Source organism: Mesoplodon bidens (assembly GCF_964165515.1).
Source record: "Mesoplodon bidens genome assembly, chromosome: 5".
NCBI lineage: Eukaryota > Metazoa > Chordata > Mammalia > Artiodactyla > Ziphiidae > Mesoplodon > Mesoplodon bidens.
In genome coordinates, this window is record NC_138161.1 from 137,712,217 (window position 1) to 137,737,589 (window position 25,373).

Here is a 25,373-nt window from a genome sequence, read left to right on the forward strand (position 1 = left end):
AAAGAGCACAATCCTCTGATCAAAAGCAAGAAATGAAACAATACAGTTATCTAGCCTGTGGACCATGTTTTGATTTCTCCAATTGCCCTTGGTCTTCATAGCAATTATTTTTTGTGGTTCAGAATCCAGTCCGGGATCACACATTAAATTTAATTTTCATATGACTGTAGTCTTTTAAAATCTGGACTGTTTCTTTAAGCCTCCTTTGTCTTTCATGATACTAATATTTTTTTAAGAGCTCAGGCCATTATTTCATAGAATGTCTCTCAATTTGAATTTCTCAGTTGCTGCCTCATGATTAGATTTAGATTATTCATTTTCAGAAATACCTCAGAAGTGATACTGTATCCATTGCAGTGCACTTGAGGAGATGCATGATGTTGGTTTGTCTCATTGTTGGTTGTCATTTGGTAGCTTTGATTACTTTGCATGAAGTGGTATGTGCCAGGTTTCTGCACTGTAAAATTTGAATTAAGAGGTATTTTGTAGGGAAATATTTCAAGACTATGTAAATATTCTTTTGCTCACCAACTTTCATCTACTAGTTTTAGCATCTTTGGTGATTCTTGCCCAATCCATTAATATCACAGTGTTTACAAATTGGTAGTTTTCTAACTGCTTCACTTCTTTATACATATTAGTTGGCATTGTATTGCAAAGAAGAGCTTTCCCTTCCTCCTCGTTATTTGTTTCTATCAGTATGGACTCCTGGATTATTATTTAATGGGTTTAGAATCTGTTACAGTCTGTTGCTATCAGTATATACTTAGGTGCTTAATTGCCCCTTTAAGCTGGCTTAACTTGTCGACCCTTTAAGCTGGCTCCTGTATACTTTTGATATGTCTCCATCATTTTTCGAGCCCATACTTACTTTAGGTACAATACAATGTTCTAGGTTTATCTTATACATTACCTGCCCAGTGCTGGAATTGGCTGTTTCTCCAAGAAGCCCTGGTGTTGCTTTCAATGGATTATCTAAAACAGCATGGTATAATATTTCAAAGCCCAGTCTTTGTCACTTCTTAGCTGAGTTGGTTTGGTCAAATTATTTAACATCTCTAAATCTCAATTTTTATCTGGAAAATGACAGTTAGAATGGTACATATCTCACAGTGTTGTTGTGAGGGTTAATTTAGAAAATTTAAAGAACAATGCATGCCTCATAGTAAATATGACATAAATGTTGCTTATTATTATTATTACATTATTATTCCCTTTTTTTCCTTTTAACAGGATGTTCTTTTAAAGAATATTGAAGACGAAGTTTTTTGTTTTGTTTTGTTTTTTTGTTTGTTTTTTAATGGCTTTACAGAATTTTAAATTGAATACAATTTGACATGACGGCAAAAAATGTAAGTATTTGTAAATTTTTAAATGTAAGTATTTAAAAAATGAGTTGTACTTTTTCGTATGCATATTTTCTTTGCCATTCTGATTAATGAAATTCAGTTTACCGGCATTAATTTATCACTGTTTTTGTTCCTGCAAAGAATGAGGTAGTAAACTTTAACACTGTTGAATATTGTGTTGTCATGACCATTGCAAATCGCTGCCAGGTTGCTCCATCTCAACAGCTGCAAAATTGCGATCTCCAGAAAGTTTCCCACTCCCCCACCCCTCCTGTTTTGTGTGCTGTGATAAATTTGTTTTGGTGCTTGCTGGAGACTTACTTGGCATTATTGAGAAGAATCACTGTTTTCTTTGGCTCACATTTTTTCTTTTGGATTTACTCTTGGAAATGTGTACAGTCAGATGTTGTTCAGAAGAAGCTTGCTGTCCTCCATGAGATGATTTCTGAGGGAACATGAGACTTAGTTTTTTTGGAGAAGTTATTTCTGTTTTTCTTTTGCTTAAGGCTCTCATTTCTGAATCTACTTCCTTTCAAGTTACATTCTTATTATCACCCTGTATCAATGGATTTATTTCCAGTCATGGTGAAGGATTATGCCAGAAAAGAAATACTACAACATATAGGGAAATAATTTATTATAATTACTGTTCCCAGATTATGTTGGAATATTTGATTACAGGTAACAGAAACCAGCTTGGGCTACCTTAAACAAAAAGGGAATTTATTATAAAGATACCGGATGGCTCAGGGAATTCAAGAGGAGGAATTTAGTGGGTCCTCAGAAAGATCTGGGTCCAGAAACTTGAAATCTACCAGGAATCGAAGCAGTATTTGGTTTCCATTTGTCATCTCTATTTGTTTCTGTGCATTGGCTTCATTACTCTGTGTCTCTCTGCAAATCATCTTCCTCAGTTCTCAGTCAGCATCTTGATCTACTTGTTACAGTACCAGCCTATTCAGAGAGAGAGAGAGAGAGAGAGAGAGAGAGGGAGAGGGGTGAAGGAAATGGGGGCAGGCAGCCTGACAAATCCTGTCTGCCTGTGTCAGCTCTAATTTCAGACTCCTTGGGAAGGACCTCTGGCATTACTCTAGCCTGATATCTGCTAGTAGTTTGGATAATTGTGACCAGAGGCAAGTGTTACATTGTATAAAAAGATCTTGTGAGCCAGACAGTTCCAGATACTACCCATTATACATTTAAAGAAGAGCATCAAAAACAAACAAACAAAAAACAGCCCAAAACCAAAAAAACACCCTGATTACTTATCTCTATTTTCCCATTATTGACCTTGCTTTTAACACACATGGGTAGCTATAAGCAGATATAGACTTTGGTTCATTATCATCTAATTAATTTTTTAGCATAAATTATCAGGAGTAGTGTGCTTTAAAAATTTTTTTTTCATTGGGGTACATTTGTTTTACAGTGTTGTGTTAGTTTCTGCTGTACAGCGAAGTGGTGTTGAGTTCCCTGTGCTATACAGCGGGTTCTCATTAGTTACCTGTTTTATACATATTAGTGTATATATGTCAATCCCAATCTCCCAGTTCCAGCTTTCCCCCCTTGGTGTCCATACGTTTGTTCTCTACATCTGTGTCTCTATTTCTGCCTTGCAAACCGGTTCATCTGTACCATTTTTCTAGATTCCACATATATGGGTTAATATATGATATTTGGTTTTTGCTTTCTGTCTTACTCTGTATGACAGTCTCTAGGTCCATCCACGTCTCTACAAATGACCCAATTTCATTTCGTTCGTGTGGTATATGTACCACATCTTCTTTATCCATTAAGAGTAGTCTCTTTTAATCTATGGCTCTTGTATATATTCATTTAAGTGCTGTCTGGGGAAAAGAAGCAAATTTTTAGTCTGTGTATTGGGAATTTTCTTCCAGGATATTTCCTGGATTTTCTCTCCTCTAGAAAAAAGAGAATGTAAAAGTTATCCTGAGCAACAGGATGGTTAACATTCAACTAGCGAGTATATTTCGGCTTAAAAATGTACCTTAAATCTTCCTAGCCATATGTACAGTTTGCTATATTAAAAGTTGTTTCCCTAAAGTAACAAAGCATTTGAACCAGTGGTAACTATTCTCCCATTATTTCGTTTGTATATTTGGAAGTAATCAAAGAGTATGCAAACAGTTTCTCTTTCTGCTACAGCAACCTAGGGGGAAAGGGCTACGTCATGAGCTGACCCTCTTCTGATTCCCTGGAGTTGGGGACATGGAGAGGTCAGGCCTCAGACTGGGCTGAAGCATGTGGGAAAGAATTGAAATAGGCTAAACATCTAATCAAGTTCACTAGCCATTCTGCCATAGATAAGAACATTTTTGTGACTTTTAATATATTTTGTCGAGGTACTTACTGGAAGGCTCATACCAGTTTACAATGCCATGAACAACTCATTCTCATCTCCCCCCTCCCCATCTCTCTCCAACAAATAGATGTGTCTGACGCTCTTCCGGGCTCCTACCTTCTTGGGGTTTATAGTGTAGTGAGAGAAGATGGTAAATATATAATGTCAGGTAACAATAACTGTTACGAAGAAAAATAAAACAGGGTAAGAGGAGAGAAAGTGACAGCGATGAGGGAGGTCTCTTTCAACGAGGTGTTCAGAAGAGTCCTCTTTAAGGAAATGATGTTTAGACAGAAGAATGCTCTTAAGTCTCAGTGCAAGAAGAAGGAGCCAGCCATGTGAATATCTGGGGAAAGAGCATTCCAGGTAGAGGCAGGAGAAAGTGAGGTTGTTCAAAGAGCAGCAAAGGACCAGTTGATAAGACGGAACAGAGTAATTAAGCCGGGGAGAGTGGGAGGATCCAGGTCATGGGGAGCCTCAAACACTGGGGTGAGCAGCGTGTGTTTTAAATGTCAGTGGGGAGCTGTTGGAGGTTTTGAGGATGGTTTCATGTCCTGACTTAGCATTTTCAAAAGCTTGTTCTGGCTGCTGAGTGAATAGACTGAAGAGGGGCAGAGTAGAAGTGGGGGAACTCATTTGGTACTTGTCCCAGTAGTTCAGACATCAGAGTATGGCGACTTGAGCTGGGGTTGTGATATTAGAGATGGGAAAAGTGGTTGAATCTAGGATGTATTTGAAGGGACAGCCACCAGGACTTATTGAGTAATTAGGATATGGGGACAGGGAATAAGTTAAAGATTTCTCAGCATTCGGCTTGTGTAACTGGGTAAGTGCCTTTGCGGTTTAATGAGAAGAGGAACCCCTGGGCAAGTACAGGATTTTGTGGCAAACTCAAAAATTGTTTTGAACATATTAAAGTCGAGGGACATGAAAACATCCAGGTGGAGATATTGACCAGGCAGTTAATATAATGATTAATAATGACTCCGGAGCTCAGGGGAAAGCTTGGGGCTGGATATAAAAATTTTGGAGTCATTTCATATTAGATTGATTATTTTAAAGCAGTATGATTCCATGAGATTATATAGTTCATGCATGGCTAGAGAATACGTAAGGACCAAGGTCTGAACGCAGGGAATCTCCAACAGTTGGGGAGGAGGAGAGGCAGCAAAGGACACTGAAGGAATGGACAAGGAAGGAAAGAACGTTACCCTGATGATGTGGACGCCAAGTGAAGACAGTGTTTCAGGAAGGGGGGGGTGATAATTGTGTCACAGGCCACTGAAAAGTGACTCTTACATATAGAAGAGATTTCCCAGGTTTTATGGAAGCCTTTTTTTTTTTTTTGCGGTACGCGGGCCTCTCACTGTTGTGGCCTCTTCCGTTGCGGAGCACAGGCTCCGGACGCGCAGGCTCAGCGGCCATGGCTCACGGGCCCAGCCGCTCCGCGGCATGTGGGATCTTCCCGGACCGGGGCTCGAACCCATGTCCCCTGCATCGGCAGGCGGACTCTCCACCACTGTGCCACCAGGGAAGCCCTATGGAAGCATTATTAAACATATGTTCAAATAGTTGCATCTTCAGTTTCTGTTTCTCATTTTGCATTTCTCTTATGAGAACAGTTTTTTGTGAAACGTTAGTTTCGCCTCAGCCATGCCATCCTAGGTCTCTTATGGTTGCAGGTATTAGAAAACCCTATTCAGAATCACTTAAGGCAAAACGTGGAATGTGTTGATTGGCATGACTGAAAAGTCTGGAGTACTCTGGCTTCAAATACAACCGGGTTCAGGGAAGTGATGGGCGTCAGGGCTCTGCCCCCCTTTTTCCAACTCTTGGCTCTCTATGGTGGCATAATAGCCTACATTGGCCTCATAATGCTTATCTCAGAAGAAGAGAGGGAACTTTTCTTTTTTAGCATTTATATTTCAAATTCCATGGAGGAGCTTTGGTTGACTCTGCTTGGCCCACACGCTTAGACAAGTAGAGAAGGAAGTAGGGTACCATAATGGGTTTGCTGCTTCACTGTGCGTCATGCATGGGTCCACTCCTATTGTCATAGCACATTTGAGGCTCTAAGATGAACAGCCCTACCAGGACTGCACGGAATGTGGGATGTTTCATTTTGCAAAAGGAAGTTCTGCAGAGCTGGCATATATTCATTGTATCTGGGATAAAATTGTTATCAGGTAGTATCTAGTATCCAGTGATACTCTTCTAGACCAAAAATGGAGATGTGTTCTCACTTAAGTTCACTTAGTATGCAATAAAGAATTTGAAAGATAATTTGAGGTGTAATTTTTTGCCTTGTCAAAGAATCTTTTAACAATATGTAAGCCATAATACTCATTACAGAAAAAATAGAAAGTACAGATAAAGAAAAGAAACTAGCCTAGAGATTATCAGCAAAATTCTGCCTAAGAATACATCTGGTATATACATATATACCAAAATCTATGTATATATTTTTTTTAATAAAAATGAGGCCAGACTGTTTTGTAACCTACTATTTAGCTTAGTCTCTATGATGGAAACCTTTTCTTGTCTTGATAACTCTATAACGTTTTAAATGGCTCTTTTATGTTATCTATTCTATGGGCATTACACTAGTTTCCTATTATTAGCCGTTATTTCCATTTTTTCTCTTTTTTTAACTTTTTGTTTATTTTTGTTTACTCCTTGGATTATTTCCATGAAACAAAAGTCTTATGAAATTACTGGCCCAAAGAGTATGTACTTTTTGGACTCTTGATTCATATTGCTAAATTGCATTTCAGAAAGATTACACCAATTTACGTATTCACCAGTGGTGTATGAGAGTGCCATTTCCCTTTATTTTCTTTCTCATCTTGGTCAATCTAATCAGCAAAAAAAATGGTATGTAATTTACTACATTTCTCTAATTGCTAGTTAGGTCAAATTGGTATTCTCTGTGTTTATCAGTCATTTGTGTCTCTCTTATGAATTGTCTAGGTCAGTGTTGAAGTAGTAAAGCCATTGCCCTTTGAATTAACGACCCAAACTTGAATATTGCTTTGCCATTAACAAACATGTTCACATAATTATTTAATTTGGTCTAAAGAGCTGTCTGAGTTTGTTGTACACATGTGTATGGTCATCCTCATTTTGCAGTGACTGTTCCAAGAACCCCTTGCTTGTGAATGAATGGTAGAGCTGAACTTTGATCACAGACCATCTCGCTTTGAATCTTTCAGTTATATCAATCTGAAATGTTAAAGATCAGTGAAATTATAATGCTGTTATTGGGGAATATCGTTTGACTTAACATTTGGGCTTTGGATATTTTTTATTCAGTAGACATTTAGTGACTGCTTACAGTATGCAACACGGTGTTTGAATATCCTGATAGAAAACTTTTCTCAGGATCTTATTAGATGAAAAATTTTACATAAAATTAGTTTACTTTTTTCTCTTGATCTGAGAAACATTATATAGAAAGATCCTTTTTAAATAGACAGAATAAAGAAAGAATAGCTAATATTTTTAAATGCCTTTCCTACCCAACTTTTTCTACTTGCAAATCTACTTTTTCTTTGAATCTTTAAGCTATGCAGTGTTTATGAAAGCAGAAATTAATACATTTTTGAAGTTTTAATTAAATTTTAGTAGTATTTATTTAAGCTCTGAATACAAACACCTCCCCTCCATCCTTGAGACCAAAATTACACACACTATTGATTTACAATTGACTTTTATCTTTTTGGGGTATAACCTGTTGTTCACTAAGGTGCAGGTGTACAGCTGCTTAAAATGTTTCCAAATGCGTTTGCTACTTCACTTAGAAGTAGCAAACGTTGAACAGTAACAGCAGGTGTTTAAATGTAACAGTAATCCAGTAACTGAACTCTCGACTGTGAGTATGTGGTTTTGGTTGAGGTTTTTGCCGTTATCTTTGTATAATAACAAAAAGGTATAAACTGATACTTTTGAAGTTATTGTAATACATGTATTAAATAATCACATTGTATTAAGCATGGACTATATTAAAGGCTGTCTTTGCCTTCTTTGCTTTCTGTTTACAGCAGGGCACCAACAGAAATTTCGCCTTTCCCTTTTTTTGTAGTAGAAGAGCTTAAAAAGGAGAGGCATGTTAGTGACGCCACAGTAAACTCTCGGCATTTACAAATTGAACGCTTAACGTTAGTATTTGTGAGCAACCCTGGAAATCCACGCGGTGGTATTTTGTTGGAAATTGTGTTGCAAAAGGTTTACTTTACTTCTAATAGAATACTTACGAGAAGCTAGACAGGATTAAGGATCTGCACCATTATCTACATAGAATTAAGAGGCTATGTTTTAGATGCCTCTGTCTTCAGCTGCTTCCATAAAAATTTAATATTAGATGCCAGACATAGGTTTGCATCAGAATTACTTTCCTATGATGTGAGCGATATGTAGAAATATTTCTGGTAGCATCTCTTGAAAAAAAGAAATAGCTATTAGTAGAACATCTGAATTCCCAAATAATGAAATAATTAGTTCTTATATTATGAAATTATAAAGTATCAAATAAGTGGTTTTGAAGAATATACAGTGTTAAAGCAGTGGATAGTTTAAAAACATAAAGCAAGTACACAGATATAAACTTACAGAGCTCTGTGTGCCTAAAAATCCTTTCAGTGTGTTAGTACTTTGAGAGGATGTTTGGGGTACTAAATTAGCATGGATGTTTCAAGGTTACAAATCTACAAGGATTAAAACAATAATACAGTAGTAATAGTAGAACCATTTATTGAATACTTGCTTTGTGACAAGTTTTTAAAAATAGAGGGTTTTTTCCTGCTGGCTCTATCTATAATGAAATTTTAAAACTCCGCTTGATGATACTACCATATTCAGCTTATGATTCCAAGTAGTCCAGTAGACATCCCATTAAAAGAAATATATTGTCTAAAGGAGAATTTATAAACACACTTGCTTTAGGTAGTCCCTCAAGTATCTTACAAACAGTAATGAACATTAAAATGGATTGAGCACTTTGTGCCAAGCCCTGTGCTTTACATGAATTCTTTTTCTTAATCTTTCTAACAACCTGAATTGGTAAGCACCTTCAGCGGCCTCTAATTTATGGATGAGGAGACCGAGGTATAGAGAGCTTGTGTGACTTGACCACAGCCATACACATAGTGGGCTTGATGAACTGCAGGATGAACCCAAGGCCGGTGGACCTCATGTCTGCGTTGTGGTATTAATGGTCTTTATTTGGTCCATTACATGTCATAATGTTTAAAAGCATTATATGCAGTGATTATGAACAGTAAAAATTAAGGGCAGCAATGAGGGTGGAATTTTGGTATATCTTTTGGCAACTTCATGGTTGCCAGATTACTTGCTTTCAAAAAAACCATCAGTAAAATCTATAGATCTCACATCTGCTCATAAGTAACATTATTTCATTAATTTTTATCTTGATCTGGACAGTGCATTATTTTTCCCATTTCAAGCAAAATGACAATGTTTTAATCCAGCTCCTATAGTTGATATCATTAACTCATCTTTATGTGACAATGTATAATATTTGATATGGACCTCTGGTGGAAGGTTATTAATAATAGCTTATTAAGTGATCACATATTATTTAAGATCCTATGTATAATTTTTTAAACTATTTTATTCAGGTTGGTTTGACTTCTACAAATGCAGAATTAAGAGGATTTATAGATCAGAATCTCAGTCCAACAAAAGGTAAGGACAGTTGAATAAACATTTTCTGCATTGAGCTAGTTTTATTGCATTTGTTTTATAAAATAAGCAGTTAGATGAAGAATTACTTTATGTATAATAATTTTATAATATTACTGTGTTATCATATTCCAAAGAACTTCTATCATATAAAAGTCAGTTACCTCTGAGAGGTGGAGGGGGGGGGTGGAGAGAGAGAGAGAGAGAGAGAGAGAGAGAGAGAGAGAGAGAGAGAGAGTGTGTGTGTGTGTGTGTGTGTGTTTTGAGAGACCCTATTTGCTAGTGGTTTAACTTGTAAGGAATACAGTAGAACGAATGAATATATATGTAATTCCTTTGTGTAATAGATGGTTTACTGGGGGAATGCTTATATCAGAAATCTGATCCATCCATACAAGAATTTGTGCAGGACACTTGTCAGTATCTTTCACTATGTATCTTTCAACAGTATCTTTTAGTAGGTAGAAATAACATCTGACATCTTAATGGTTGAAATTATATGTTGTTTGGGATTGGCTTCAGAATAATCCAGTGAGGGAAGAAGAGTAAAGTGAGTGGAATTATAGATAAAACAGAATTCTCTGTGAGTTGGTTAATGGTTTAAGCTGGGTGATGGTTATATGGGGTTTCATTATTCTTTTCTCTCTTCCTTTGTATACGTTTAAATTTTTCCATTATACATATACAAAGGTAAAAACAAAACTGTCTACTGTTACAATACAGATAGCTATGAGAGAAACATCAGCTTCCTCAAAGGCTTTATGCCTGAGGTGGGCTATGTATGTCTAAGGTGGAGAGAAGGCTAGAGAAATCTGTATTTCAGTATAAAAATTGCTAGCTTAAGAGTAGAAATGGTCTGTAGAAGTATTCTAAGAATTTAATGTATTATGAAGCAATGAAAGAGATACTTGAAGCCTTGATGCTTGTCATTTTTTCCCCAATTTTTTTTATTGTGGTAAAACACACATAACATAAAGTTTACCACTTTAACCATTTTTAAGTGTACAGTTTGGTGGCATTTAATAAGTACATTCATATTGTGCAACCATCACCACCATTCATATCCGTAACTCTTCATCTTGCAAAACTAAAATTCTACACCCATTAAACAACAATTCCCTATTTTCTCCTCCTCCTTTAAACCTCTGGCAAGAACCATTCTACTTTCTGTATCTATGATTTTCACTACTCTACGTACCTCATATAAGTAGAATTATACAGTATTTGTCTTTTTGTGACTGGCTTATTTTGCTTAGTGTCCTCAAGTTTCACCCATGTGGTAGCATATGGCCGAATTCCCTTCCTTTTTAAGGCCGAATACCATTCCATTTTAAGTATGTACCACATTTTGCTTATCCATTCATCCATCAGTGGACACATGGGTTGCTTCCATATTTTAGCTATTGTGAGTGATGCTGCTGTGAACTGGGAGTACAAATATCTTTTTGAGACCCTGCTTTTAGTTCTTTCGGATATATTCCTAGAAGCGGAATTGCTGGGTCATATGTCATATGGGTCAAATAACAGAATTATTTTTAATTTTTTGAGAAATTGCCATTTCGATTTTTATAGCAGCTGTACCATTTTACATTCCCATCAACAGTGCACAAGGGTTCCAGTTTCTTCACATTCTTGCCAACACTTAACTTATTGTAGCCATCGTTATCGGTGTGAAGTGATATCTTATTGTGGTTTTGATTTGCATTTCCCTAATGACTAGTAATATTGAGCGTATTTTCATGTGCTTATTTGCTATTCATATATCTTCTTTGAAGAAATGTCTACTCAAGTCGTTTACCCATTTTTGAATTGGATTGTTTGTTTTTTGTTGTTGAGTTCTAGAAGTTTTTATACGTTCTGGATATTAATTCCTTATGAGAGAAATGATTTGCAAAAATTTTCTCCCATTCATCAGGTTGTCTTTTTGCTTTCTTGATAGTATCCTTTGATGTGCAAAACTTCTTTGTTTTGATGAAGTCCAATTAATCTATTTTTTCTACTATTGCCTGTGCTTTTGGTGTCATTTCCATTTAATGGTTGCCAAATCCAGTGTAATGAAAATTTTCCCCAATGTTTTCTTCTGAGAATTTTAAAGTTTTAGCTCTTAGGTTTAGGTCTTTGATCCATTTTGAGTTAATTTTTGTATATGATACAAAGTCAGGGTCAAACTGACATAAGGATATCCAGTTTTCCCAGTACCATTTGTCGAAAAGACTGTCCTTTGACCATTGAATGGTCTTAGTACCCCTGTCAAAAATCTGCTGGCCATATATGTGAGGATTTATTTCTGGACTTTTTATTCTATTCCATTGGTCTATATGTCTGTCCATATGTCAATACCATAATGTTTTAATTACTGTAGTTTTGTAGTATGTTTCAAAGTCAAAAAGTGTGAATCCTACTTTATTCTTCTTCGAGATTGTTCTGACTATTTAGGATCTCTTGCAATTCTGCATGAATTTGAAGATTACATTTTCCATTTCTGTGGAAAAAGCTGTTAGATTTTATTTTTTTAATTTATTTATGTATTTATCGTGGTATGCGGGCCTCTCACTGTTGTGGCCTCTCCTGTTGAGGAGCGTAGGCTCCGGACGTGCAGGCTCAGCGGCCATGGCTCACGGGCCCAGCCACTCTGCAGCACATGGGATCTTCCTGGACCGAGGCACGAACCTGTGTCCCCTGCATCGGCAGGCGGACTCTCAACCACTGTGCCACCAGGGAAGCCCAGATTTTTTTTTAAATTTATTTATTTATTCATTAATTTTTGCCGGCATTGGGTCTTCGCTGCTGCACGCAGGCTTTTTCTAGTTGCAGTGAGCGGGGGCTACTCTTTGTTGCGGGGCGCAGGCTTCTCATTGTGGTGGCTTCTCTTGTTGCAGAGCACAGGCTCTAGGTGCGCGGGCTTCAGTAGTTGTGGCACACGGGCTTCAGTAGTTGTGGCTCACAGGCTCTAGAGCACAGGCTCAGTAGTTGTGGAGCATGGGCTTAGTTGCTCCGCGGCATGTGGGATCTTCCTGGACCAGGGCTCGAACCCGTGTCCCCTGCATTGGCAGGCAGATTCTTAACCACTGCGCCACCAGGGAAGCCCAGGCTGTTAGATTTTTGATAGAGATTGCATTGGATCTCTAAATCACTTCGGTTTTATTGACATCTTAACAATGCTATGTCTTCTTATTTATGAACATATTCAACTTGTCTAAGTGGTCTTTAATTTTACCATTTCTTTTTGAAGTCATGAAAATGTTCTGGAAATAGTGGTTGTAGCTATACAACCTTGTGTATATACTGGAAATCAGTGAATTTTGGGGTATGTGAGTTATACCTTGATTTAAACAAAAAACATTTTCTTCAACTTAGTGTCTACTTCCAGCCCTCATTTGTTCTCCCCATCATTATCAGACTTCTTGGAAGAAGCTATACACTTACAGTCCCATTCGCAGCTTTCATTCACTTCTCTGCCCAATGTCATCTGGCTTTTGACTCCATTAATCCATTGAAACTGCCCTTGATTTTGTCTTTTTTTGTTTTCGGTTTATCAGCTTTTGGCACAGTTAATGTGCCCCCCACCCTTTAAAAATAACCTTTTAATTTTAGAACAGCTTTAGGTTTATAGAGAAATCACAGAAATAGTACAGAGAGATCTCATAATCCCCTCACTGGGTTTCCCTACTGTTAACATCCTACATTATTCTAGTACAGATTTTATAATTAATGAGCCAGTATTGATACATTATAATGAATAGAAGTTCATAGTTCATTCAGACTTCCTTAGTTTGTAGCTAATGTCCTTTTTCTGTTCCAGGAGAGCATTCCGGATACCACATTACACTTCATGATCATGCATCCTTCGCTTCTTTTGGCTGTGGCAGTATCTCAGACTTTCCATGTTTTTAATAACTTGACAGTTTTGAGGTGTACTGGTTAGGTATTTTGTAGAATGTCCCTGAATTGGGATTTTTCTTATTGTTTTTCTCATACTTAGATTGGGGTTATAGGTTTTTGAGAGAAAGACCACAGAGATAAAGGGCCATTTTCATCACAACATATTAAGGGTATCAACATGACTTATCATTATTGGTGTGAAACTTGGTCACTTGGCTGATGTAGTGTTTGTCATGTTTCTCTACTGTAAAGGCACTCTCCACCCCTTCCCCCTTTCCATACCATAGTCTTTGGAAGGAAGTCATTATGTGGAGCCCACACTTGAGGAGTGGAGAGTTTGCTCCACTTCTTTGAGTTGTGAGTATCTACATGATTTGTTTGGAATTTTTCCACCCTAGATTTGTCTCTTCTCCTCCATTTATTTATTTATTTAGTTAGTTAATTCTTTCTTTTTTTTTTTTTTTACATCTTTATTGGAGTATAATTGCTTTACAATGGTGTGTTCGTTTCTGCTTTATAACACAGTGAATCAGTTATACGTACACATATGTTCCCATATCTCTTCCCTCTAATTCTTTCTTTATACCAGTATGGACTCATGGATATTTAGTGTATAGTCTGGGTCATAGTCCAATACTACTTCAGCTTTTTTGCTCAAATTGTTAGGACTGTGGCCATTGGGAGCATTCAGTTGCTTTTCTGTGTCCCTTTGACATATTTCCTGCCCATTCCTCAGATCAGCCATTTTCCAAAAGAGTCCTGATTCCTTTTTATAGAGAATGTTGTTAGAAATCAAGGTCTTGGTGCTGAGCGAGCTCATCGTTACTGGGGTGGTGTCTTTCTTTTTGAATCACTGTTTTTCTTTGTCTCTGTGATACTACACTTTTTAAGTCTTAGAGGAAGCAGTACAGTGTAGCGGTTAAGAACAGGGGCTCTGGAGGATGAGGGTGTAATCTTGGTTGCACTCCTTATACTCCACCAAATGTGTAAATCTGAGCAAGGTGATCTCTCTAAGCCAAAATGTCCAGATTTGTAACGATGCAGATAATAATGGTAAATTGCTCATAGGGTATGTAAGGATTAAATGAGGTAGTGCGTGTCAATCACTTAGTGCAACACCTAGCACATAGTAAGCATTCATTAAGTGCTTACTCCTTTTCCTCTTGTTAATATTTTCATCTTCTTTTTGGCCATTCCCTTCAGTCTACTCTCCTAGCTCTTCTTTTGTTTATCTTCTAAATGTTAGTGTTCCATGGGGTTTTTGTCTTAGTTTTTTTTCCTCACCTTGTACATTTTCCCTAGGCAATTTCATCTATTCTCACTGCTTTTACTTTGTATATGGTTGATTCTCAAATCTGTACCTCCGGCCCAAACCTTTGTCTTGAGTTTTTGTGTATATATATATATATATGTATATATATATATATGTATATGTGTATATATATATATGTATATGTGTATATATATATATATTTTTTTTTTTTTTTAAAGAAGATGTTGGGGGTAGGAGTTTTTATTAATTTATTTATTTTTGCTGTGTTGCGTCTTCGTTTCTGTGCGAGGGCTTTCTCTAGTTGTGGCGAGTGGGGGCCACTCTTCATCGTGGTGCGCGGGCCTCTCACTATCGCAGCCTCTCTTGTTGTGGAGCACAGGCTCAGTAGTTGTGGCTCACGGGCCTAGTTGCTCCGCGGCATGTGGGATCTTCCCAGACCAGGGCTCGAACCTGTGTTCCCTGCATCAGCAGGCAGATTCTCAACCACTGCGCCACCAGGGAAGCCCCTTGAGTTTTTGTACATTTAACTGCTTATGGGACGCCTTCATTTGAATTACTTACATGCATCTCAGACTCAGTCTGTCCATAATTAAAGTGATTATTTCACCCTCTCAAAAGCTACTTTTCCCTTTTCTTTATCTCACTGGATAGTACAGTAGTACCTTTCACCCTCTGCCCAAACCAGAAACTGAAGCATCATCTTTGACTCCTTTTTTGACCTCTCTACTCCCAGTCAAATCACTTACAAGACTTGTTGATTCCAGCTAAATATCTCAGTTCTCCCCACCCACTTTCTCTATTCCATTGCTATTATCTTAGTTCAGACTACTATAAACTATTTCCTGGATTACTGTAGCTATTTTACTTGCTTTGAGATTTTATTTCTATTTCATTCACTGTACTATAGCTACATACTTTTTCTCAAACACAAATCTGAACAAGTCTTCCCAAGTTAAAAAAACATTTTTTGTTCCTTATTGCCCTCAAGATAAAGTCCAAACTCCAGTTTAAAAGATCCTTCATGATATGGTTCTTGCTTTCATCTTTAGCCTTATCTCAGACATTTATGCTTATGCCACACTGAACTACATTCCCTCTGTCTGTCCCTCTTCTCCCTGCCCTCCTCTCTCCCTCCCTCCCTCCCTCTCTCTCTTCTCTGTACCTATAATGCCATACCTCTCTGACAGCATCCTCACTTCACTCCTGATAGATGTACATTTCACCTGGCTAATTTCTGTTCATTCCTAGCATCTAAGTTTAGGTCTTATACCCACTTGGCCCATAAGCCTCTAATACTCTCTGCTTATCCCAACTGCAGTATTTATCACACTGGACTTTAATTTTACTGATTTACTTATTGGTCCCCACCTGACTCCATGAAGTCAGAGACTTTTTTATCTTATTCATCACTGTTTCTGTAGAATAGATATTTCAAAGTAACTATTCCATAGTAGCTGTCCCAAACTGGAACTTTGTTGAAAGACTGTGTGTCTTTCCTTCTACCTATATTTCCCTTGGCCACTGGGCAAATTCCTATTTATGCTTTAAAATCTAGCTGAGCACGAATTCCTCTGTACCTCCTTGTTACTGAGCCTCCTTTGTGTTAACCTTTGGACCCTGTACCTACTTTGTGATTGTCCTTATCACATTATATTGTGTTTCTTTATAAGAGTGTCCTTTTTTTACTAGACTCTGAGCTCTTTAAGGGCAGGGTCTTTTTTTAATATATATAAATTTATTTATGTTTTATTTATTTTATTTTTGGCTGCATTGGGTACTCGTTGCTGTATGCGGGCTTTCTCTAGTTGTGGCGAGCGGGGGCTTCTCTTCGTTGTGGTGAGCATGGACTCTTGTTGCTGAGCACGGGCTCTAGGTGCACATGCTTCAGTAGTTGCAGCATGTGGGCTCAGCAGTTGTGGCTCATGGGCTTAGTTGCTCCGCAGCATGTGGGATCTTCTTGGACTAGGGCTCGAACCCGTGTCCCCTGCACTGGCAGACGGATTCTTAACGATTGTACCACCAGGGAAGCCCAGGGTCTTTTTTCATATTTTTGTCTTTAGAGTCTAGCTTGGCATCTCATGCAGTTATATATATTCAGTAAATTTTTAAAAGTTTATTTTTATTGAAATATAGTTAATTTCCAACATTGCGTTAGTTTCTGGTGTACATCAAAGTGATTCAGTTATGCATATAAATATATTCTTTTTCATATTATTTTCCATTATAGGTTATTACAAGATATTGAATATAGTTCCCAGTGCTATACAGTAGGACCTTGTTGTTTATCTATTTTATATATAGTAGTTTGTATCTGCTAATCCCAAACTCCTAATTTATCCCTCCTCTCCCTTCCCTTTTGCATACTAACTAAATACTGAACTGCAAGAGCTTGATTTGCCATAGCATTTCCAGACTCTTAATGCAAATATTTATCTAACCTTTGAGAAATGTATAAAGAAGGAACTTGCCTTGAATGCTTTTTCAAACAAAGTGTTAAGGTATTCAGTGAGGAAGGTTTCTGAGCCTTTTGTCTTAGGGCATCTATCTAAGAGTTGGAGGTCTAAAAGTTACATAATTAATTAAAATAAGAACAAGCCTGAAGATGATTTTATTCTGCCATAACCAGACGAGTAGCAGGGGATTCGGAAGCAGTTGAGCATTCATATATCCTTGTCATAAGTCATGTAATTGTGTATTTTTTTTTACTTTATTATAAATTTATTTATTTATTCATTTTTGGCTGTGTTGGGTCTTCGTTGCTGCGCTTGGGCTTTCTCTAGTTGCGGTGAGCGGGGGCTACTCTTCGTGGCGGTGTGTGGGCTTCTCATTGTGGTGGCTTCTCTTATTGTGGAGCATGGGCTCTAGATGTGTGGGCTCTTGGGTAGTTGTGGCTCGTGGGCTCAGTAGTTGTGGCTCACGGGCTCCAGAGCGCAGGCTTGGTAGTTGTGGCACATGGGCTTAGTTGCTCCGCAGCATGTGGGATCTTCCCAGACCAGTGATCGAACCCATGTCCCCTGCATTGGCAAACAGGTTCTTAACCACTGCACCACCAGGGAAGCCCTGTATTATTGTTTTAAATGAAAGAAAAAGATACTGTAACTCAGGGCTTCATTATCTCTAGTGTTGAAATCCCAGCAGAACCTTTGTTGAAGATCAGGGATATTCCTTCATTACCTGAGAGGTCCATGCTGTTTCTTGGGCTATATCTTTGGGTGGTTCTGGCCTGTGAAAGAGGCCGTATTTGCCTGTAAGGTGTATGCATTTCTCGGGCAGCTGCTGGTGTCCCTGCAGGTAGATGAGCCCTGCCGTGTATCTTCCTCTTGCTCCTTTGTGTCCTCCGCAGAGCTGTAGCAGTGCCACCTTGCCAGCTCCTTCACTGCTTGCACAGCAGATTGAAAACATGCGTATCTTTTACTCACTGCCAGTCCTGCACTGTCCAAGAGATTGCAGTAGCCTACAGCTATGGAACTGACAACCTACTAAAAGGAATGCAGCAACTCAAAAGAGGGAATATCCCTGGATAATCAGATTCCTCCTATGGAGGCAGAACTAATGGAAAGGTAAGAGAGAGCATGACGGGAAGAAAGAAGAATGGTGGAACTCTCAAGAGGATACAGTTGGAACACCGAGAAAGTTGGTTTGGAACGAAAAATATATCCACAAGTCTTGAATCTAAGGAAGATTAAAAACAAAAAAATGGCCAAAGATGTACCATGAGCAAAACAGTATTGGTACTAAATAAATATACTAACAGCCTCAATCTATTAAAGGGACAAAGAGAAATACTGTATTGTGATGAAAGGAACAATCTACCCAACAATCCAGTTTTTAGGAAATGGGCACAACTTATGAATAAACAGTTCACAGAAAAATATTAATGGTTCTTAACACAGATAAAAGGGCACCCTACCTCATTCACAAACCATACGTAATTTGAAATTACACTTGAGTACCATTTTTCACTCTATAAGGCTGGCGAGTATTAAGAAGTTTGATAAAACACCGTTGTCAAGGGTGTTGGATAATGTGCACTCTTATACTGCTGGTGGGAGCATAACCTTTATGGGAAGCAATTTCACAGCATTTATTAATTTAACATTCACATTTCCTTTGACCAAGCGGTCCCAATTAATAGCAAAATATTGGCAACAGCGTAAATCCATCAGTAAGATCTGGCTAAATAAATTATGTTCAATACATATAATGGAGTACTATGCAGATGTACAATTGGGAGTGAGAAAGCTATGTACAAGTATGGAATGATCTACAAAGACACATTATTAAGTTAACAAAAGAAAAGTGCAGAACAATGTGCCGAATAACCATGTGTTTAAAAAGAAGAGACATAACAAACACAGGGGGCTTCCCTGGTGGCGCAGTGGTTGGGAGTCCACCTGCCGATGCAGGGGACACAGGTTCGTGCCCCGGTCCGGGAGGATCCCACATGCCGCGGAGCGGCTGGGCCTGTGAGCCATGGCTGCTGAGCCTGTGCGTTCGGAGCCTGTGCTCCGCAACGGGAGAGGCCACGGCAGTGAGAGGCCCGCATACCACAAAACAAACAAACAAACAAACACAGGTATCATGTTTCTTGTAAGGGTACACAAAGACTTGACATTCCTTATCTGGTAGTTAGAGAAACAGTATCTTTCACAGAGAAGTTTTAATCTTAATGAAGTCCAACATTAACGCCTCATTTTTTTTTTTTCATGGATCACACTTTTTGGGTTGTATCTATAAAGTCATTACCACACTGAAGGTCAGTTAGATTTTTCTCTTATTTTTCTTCTAGGAGTTTTACAGTTCGCATTTAGGTCTGTGCTCCATTTTGAGTTAATTTTGTGACAGGTGTAAAGTGTGTGTCTAATTCTTTTTTTTTTTTTTCTGCATGTGGATGTCTGGTTGGTCCATCCTCATTTGTTGAAAAGACTGTCCTTTCTCCATTGAATTGCCTTTGCTCCTTTGTCAAAGTCTAGTTGAAAGTATTTGTGTAAGTCTTTTTCTGGGCTCTCTATTCTATTCCACTGATCTATTTCCTTGTTTTTTTTGCTGATACCACACTGCCTTGATGACTGTGAGTCTTGAGGTTGGGTGGTATCAGTTCTCCAACTTTTCTTCTTTAATATTGCGTTGGCTATTCTGGGTCTTTTGCCTCTCCGTGTAAACTTTAGAGTCAGTTTGTTGATATGTACAAAATAACTTGCTGGGATTTTGATTGAGATTGCATTGACTCTGTACATCAGTGGGAATAACTGACATCTTAACAATATTAATTCTTCTGTGCATAAATGTGGACTTCTCTCTCCATTAATTAGATCTCTGATTTCTTTCATCACAATTTGGTCGTTTTCCACATATAGATCTTATACATATTTATTGGATATATCCTTAAGTATTTCATTTTTTGGTGCTAATGTAGATGGCCTTGTGTTCTTAGTTTCAAACTCCAATTATTTATTGTTGGTATATAAGAAAGCAGTTGACTTTTATTTATTAACCTCGTATCCTGCAACCTTGCTATAATCATGTATTAGTTCAGGATTTTTTTTTTTTTTGTAAATGATATTTTTGTTATTGGTGGTGTCTTTTTTTCTTCTTTTTTCTTTTTTTGGCCATGCTGCATGGCATGTGGGATGTGGGGTCTTAGTTCCCTAACCAGGGAGCAAACCTGTGCCCCCTGCAGTGGAAGTATGGAGTCTTAACCACTGGACTGCCAGGGAAGTCCCTGTAAATGGTATTTTAAATTTCAATATCCAGTTGTTCTTTGTAAGTATGTAGACACACAGTTGGTTTTTGTATTTTTTGTAGCCTGCTCCCTTGTGAAACTTATTTCTAGTAATTCTTTTGTAGATTTTTTAGGATTTTCCTTATATACTCTCACGTCATCTGTAAATAAAAAGTTTAACTTTTCCTTTCCAATTTGTATTTCTTTTTCTTTCCTAATGTCACTGATTAGGACTTCCAGTTCAAGGTTGAGTAGAAATGGAGAGAACAGAAATCCTTGCCTTGTTCCTGATCTTAGGAGGAAAGTATTAAGTCTTTTATTATTAGGTATGATGTTAGCTGGTAGAGTTTTCATAGCCACCCAGCATCTGGTTGAGTAAGTTTCCCTTCTAAGTTTTCTGAGTGTTTTGATAATGAATGGTGGACTTTGGTAAATGTTTTTTTTCTGCACCTGTTGCAGTGATTATATATGGTGGGAGTAATTTTAGCCCATGAATATGGTGAGCTACATTGATTGATTTTTACATGTCACAAAAACTTTGGATTCCTTGCATAAACAGCATTTAATTTTTTTAAAAATTAATTAATTAATTACTTTTTTTGGCTGCGTTGGGTCTTCATTGCTGTGCGTGGGCTTTATCTAGTTGTGGCAAGTGGGGACTACTCTTTGTTGCGGTGCGTGGGCTTCTTACTGTGGTGGCTTCCCTTGTTGCAGAGCACGGGCTCTAGTCGCGCAAGCTTCAGTAGTTGTGGCACGTGAGCTCAGTAGTTGTGGCGCACAGGCTCAGTAGTTGTGGCACATGGGCTTAGTTGCTCTGTGGCATGTGGGATCTTCCTGGACCAGGGCTTGAACCTGTGTCCCCTGCATTGGCAGGTGGGTTCTTAACCGGTGCGCCACTAGGGAAGCCTAACACCACTTAATTTTGAGAGGAACTTATGAGTTCTCCATTTGGAGAGTATTGTTGATTAGAGCCTGTTTTGTACTATTTTCAGTCCCTTATAATCTAGAGATGATTCTGGAATCCCTGTGTAACAGCAGGGAACCAGTTGAGGTTAGACAGAGTACATATGTTTATAGTGGAACCAATTGTTCAGGTTTTGTAATGTTTTTTAAAAAGATCTTCACAGCCTGGAAACAGAAATAAAAGAAAGCATTTTGTGGGTAAGGCAGTAGGAAGAGAAGGAATTCAGAGTTTTCCCAAAAGCGTTGCTGGAATGGCTCCTTATAGGGGCCATATGAATTCATGTCTGCTAAGAAGGGAATGTGAGAACTTACCTTTCTTGATGAGAAAAAGTTTAAAAGGAGCTGGAAAGGTGAAAGGGTAAAGAACTGGTGTTAGAGATTATTTCAGTCCTCAAAATCTTAAAAAGAGAGTAGCTTGTATATTTTGGAGTTATATGTTTCATTAAAAAGGCTGCTAAGTTTGCCCCATTTTTTAAAAAATATTACTTAACAAATTTAAGTCCTCAAATATCTAGTAAGCTTTGTTTTATATTTCTTTGAACAGTAGGTATAAGCGACATTTGGTTGCTATTTCTATGAAAATTCTCTGGCAGGCTTCTAAATCTGAGGTCATGTTAGGGTAAGTTTGGCCTCTCTTGCTGTGTGAGGCTTACTGAGAGATTGTATTTTAATAACCACAGTGAATGGTTCTGGCTTTGCCTTTTGAATCTGAATTTGTTTTCAGGATATTTAAAAATATCTTAATGATCTGATAATAGACTAACCCATTCCACAAGTAGTTTTATCGACCTGTTCAATCCAGTAGCTTGCTTTTCCTGTAGGACCCGTGCCATCTGATCTTTTTCTCTTTTGTCTTTTTCTGATCTTTTTTTCTTTTGTGTTTATCTACAAGATAAGTTTTATTTAAATAATCATGTTTAGTTTACCATACTACATAATTAAATACTAAAATTAAATAAGAATTATCTTTTAGAAATAAAAGTTAAGTTCCTGATTTAAAACAAAAAATAAAGGAAAAATTAAAATGTTTTTAAATAGACTGTGCTTACTCATCTTTTATCTTCCTGTTAACTGCTTTTGCAATGTATGTTGTGGTTAGGTAGAATTACATAACTTTGTTCTGTGTTTTGATTGCATGTTGTAGATTTATAAATAATTTTGATGACAGTATGTTGTACCTGAGACCAAATAAAATGAGTTTTTTTCCCCATTTTTTTTTTTTTTTTTTTTTTGCGGTATGCGGGCCTCTCACTGTTGTGGCCTCCCCCGTCACGGAGCACAGGTTCCAGACGCGCAGGCTCAACAGCCATGGCTCACGGGCCCAGCCGCTCTGCGGCATGTGGGATCCTCCCGGACCGGGACACGAACCCGTGTCCCCTGCATCGGCAGACGGACTCCCAACCACTGTGCCACCAGGGAAGCCCTCCCCATTTTTTAATATACATTTTTATTCTCTATTCTGATAATTAATATAAATTGCTTTATTATAGAGTGTGGCATGATGACACCTATTTTTAATATCTTGAAGTAACTAGTCACTATTTCTTATGAAAGGATGATAAATGGATATTATTCTTTTTGGAGGAAAAGATATCTGCACTCTTGTTTCTGTAGTATTTCAAAGTTCATTTTCAGTGAATCAGCTTGTAACTTAGTTGGCAGAGTAGAATACTGTTAATGTTAAAAGGTCCTTCTTTATGTGATTTCTTATTTGCTAGGTAGTTGGAAAATGGAGTTGATCTAATTGCCTGTTTTTATTTCCTATTCCTATATGGCTCACTGTCTTCTAGAAGAAAACTTTTCCACACCTTTAACTTAGCTAGCCATCTTGCTTACTATTGGTAACAACTATTGGTACTGGTTAATTTCAAACCCACAGCACTAAGGGAAGACGATAATTTTGATTGTCAATTGGAATTTAGTTCTAAAATCAACTTCTTAAATGTTTTCTTTTTTTGAATTTCCTCATTTAAATTTATCTTGTTTATGACCAACATAAAATTTGCATGAGTTGCCAAATCTAAAAGCAAAATATCAAAAATCATGCCTTAAAGTTGTTTAACAGCTTTGTTGCCAACACAGTGTTTTGGCAATTTAAATTGCAAATGTTATTTAGGAAAGATTAAATTGCCTCTTCTGAATTTCAGCTGGTTTCTCCTCTTCTTTATAAATTACATAGTAAATAAAAATGGTAGCTGTGTCTTTAAAAAATACTAAATAGGAAAACTATTAAAAGTTGCTAAAATTTTACTAACTATATTTCTTTAGGAGTTTCTTATTCATTCTAATGAAAACACATTGTATTTTGCTTCATGTTGTAAAGTAAGTTTGATATATTTGAAAAGGCTCAGGTTTTGGAATCACTGAAGCAGAGCTTCAGATTTCAACTTTGCTACTTATTAGATCTACAATTGATAACATCGAAAATATACTAAATCTCTCTGTCTGATTTTCACATATGTGCTTTGGTGATTGTAATACCTACCTTGGAGGGATTATATTTTCTCATTTAACTCTCATGTGTAAAGCTTTATGCATAATACTTAGCATGTAGTGGGTGCTCAATAAAATATTAATTTCCTTCTCCTTTACTTCCTTCATTGTTCCATTGATATTTGAGCCTTTCCTTATCATTGTATCAATTATGTAGAAAATGTCTGCAAGTTGCTGGTTAAATTATTGAAAAAGACCAGCCTGAATATATTTAATTACAAGCTGTATTTTGAAGTAAAAGGAAATTGCTATCAGGATTTACTGGTAATACAAATTACTTCTTTCATTTTCTGCCTGTGAAACTAATTAAATCCAATTTTTTGCATATCTCAGAATAAGCTAGGAACTGTTTTGTCATCCCTTTCTTCAGTGACATCCTTTACATCCCCTTTAGTGAGTCCATTTGGGACCCATTAAAGTGTGACGAGTAGCATGACTGACACTGCAGACATGTAAATCACAAATCTAAAAGAAGTGGAACAGAAGATGAAAACATTTATCTAACACGAAGGCCCTCAGTCTCTCAGATGAGCAAAGTAGCTATTAGAATAATAGTTTCTAAAAATTATTTAGCTTTTTTCCATTCCCTGATTAATAAAGGTGATGTTTTCTTAGTACGCCTGGAGGTTTAGAGTGCTTTAGTCCAGTAGTTCTTAAGTTTCAGCAAGCAACAGAATCACCTGGAGGGCATCTCATAAAGATTGACTCCAGAGTTTCTGATTCAGTAGGTCTGGGGTGGGGGTCTGAGAATTCATATTTCTAACAAGTTCCTAGGTGAAGCTGATATTGCTAGCCCTGGACCACACTTGGAGAATTACTACTCTAAGGGTATGTAGAAGAAGTGGGGATTAAGCAAAAGGTAGAATCAGACTGACTTTTCTGCCTAAGATTTTTCACTCAATTCAGAAAACTTTCCAGTACCTTCTATGTGTCTCGTACTGTGATATCATCAAGCCTCACGTCTTAGACTTTCAAACCACAGATTTTTGCTTTATGAAAGGACTCTACTGCCTAAGGAGCACTTCTAAAAGAAAAGACGAGTGAAGAAAGGAGGATAGGCTATCCATTTTGTTGCTTTTTCAAACCTCTGTCCTCATGTTATAGCAATATTTTATCTTTTGCTAATTTTAATGCAAAAACATTGGCTCTTGTAATTCTATCTCTAGGTATCTCTCCTAAGGAAGTAAATTTTGACATAATTAATATAGACAAAGACAGAGATATTTATCATAGCATTGTTTGTAAATAGCAAAAAGGTAGCTCACACACAGAAGTATATTACTAGGTGATTTTTTTTAAAGGGCTTCAAATGCTTGGCTGTCTATCTATCTATCTATCTATCTATTTATTTATTTATGGCTGTGTTGGGTCTTCGTTTCTGTACGAGGGCTTTCTCTAGTTGTGGCAAGCGGGGGCCACTCTTCATCGCGATGCGCGGGCCTCTCTCTATTGCGGCCTCTCTTGTGGAGCACAGGCTCCAGATGCGCAGGCTCAGTAGTTGTGGCTCACTGGCCTAGTTGCTCCGCGGCATGTGGGATCTTCCCAGACCAGGGCTCGAACCTGTGTCCCCTGCATTAGCAGGCAGATTCTCAACCACTGTGCCAGCAGGGAAGCCCACTAGGTGATTTT

At 37.6% G+C, this 25,373-nt stretch overlaps 1 protein-coding gene across 5 annotated transcripts in view; it reads left to right on the forward strand.

Moving 5' to 3' along the window:
* Nucleotides 1-25,373, forward strand: part of TFDP2 (transcription factor Dp-2) — a 179,075-nt gene that overhangs the window by 45,936 nt on the left and 107,766 nt on the right. For 3 of the 5 annotated variants that reach the window (XM_081234426.1, XM_081234427.1, XM_081234428.1), the window contains exons 2-3: nucleotides 1,234-1,352; nucleotides 9,348-9,414. The exons of 1 other annotated variant lie outside the window; for it this stretch is intronic. In XM_081234426.1, coding sequence (XP_081090552.1) covers nucleotides 1,338-1,352; nucleotides 9,348-9,414 — 82 coding nt within the window. In that variant the 5' untranslated portion in view covers nucleotides 1,234-1,337. The remainder of the gene's footprint in view (nucleotides 1-1,233; nucleotides 1,353-9,347; nucleotides 9,415-25,373) is intronic. One more of the 5 variants, XM_081234430.1, reaches the window with a different exon arrangement.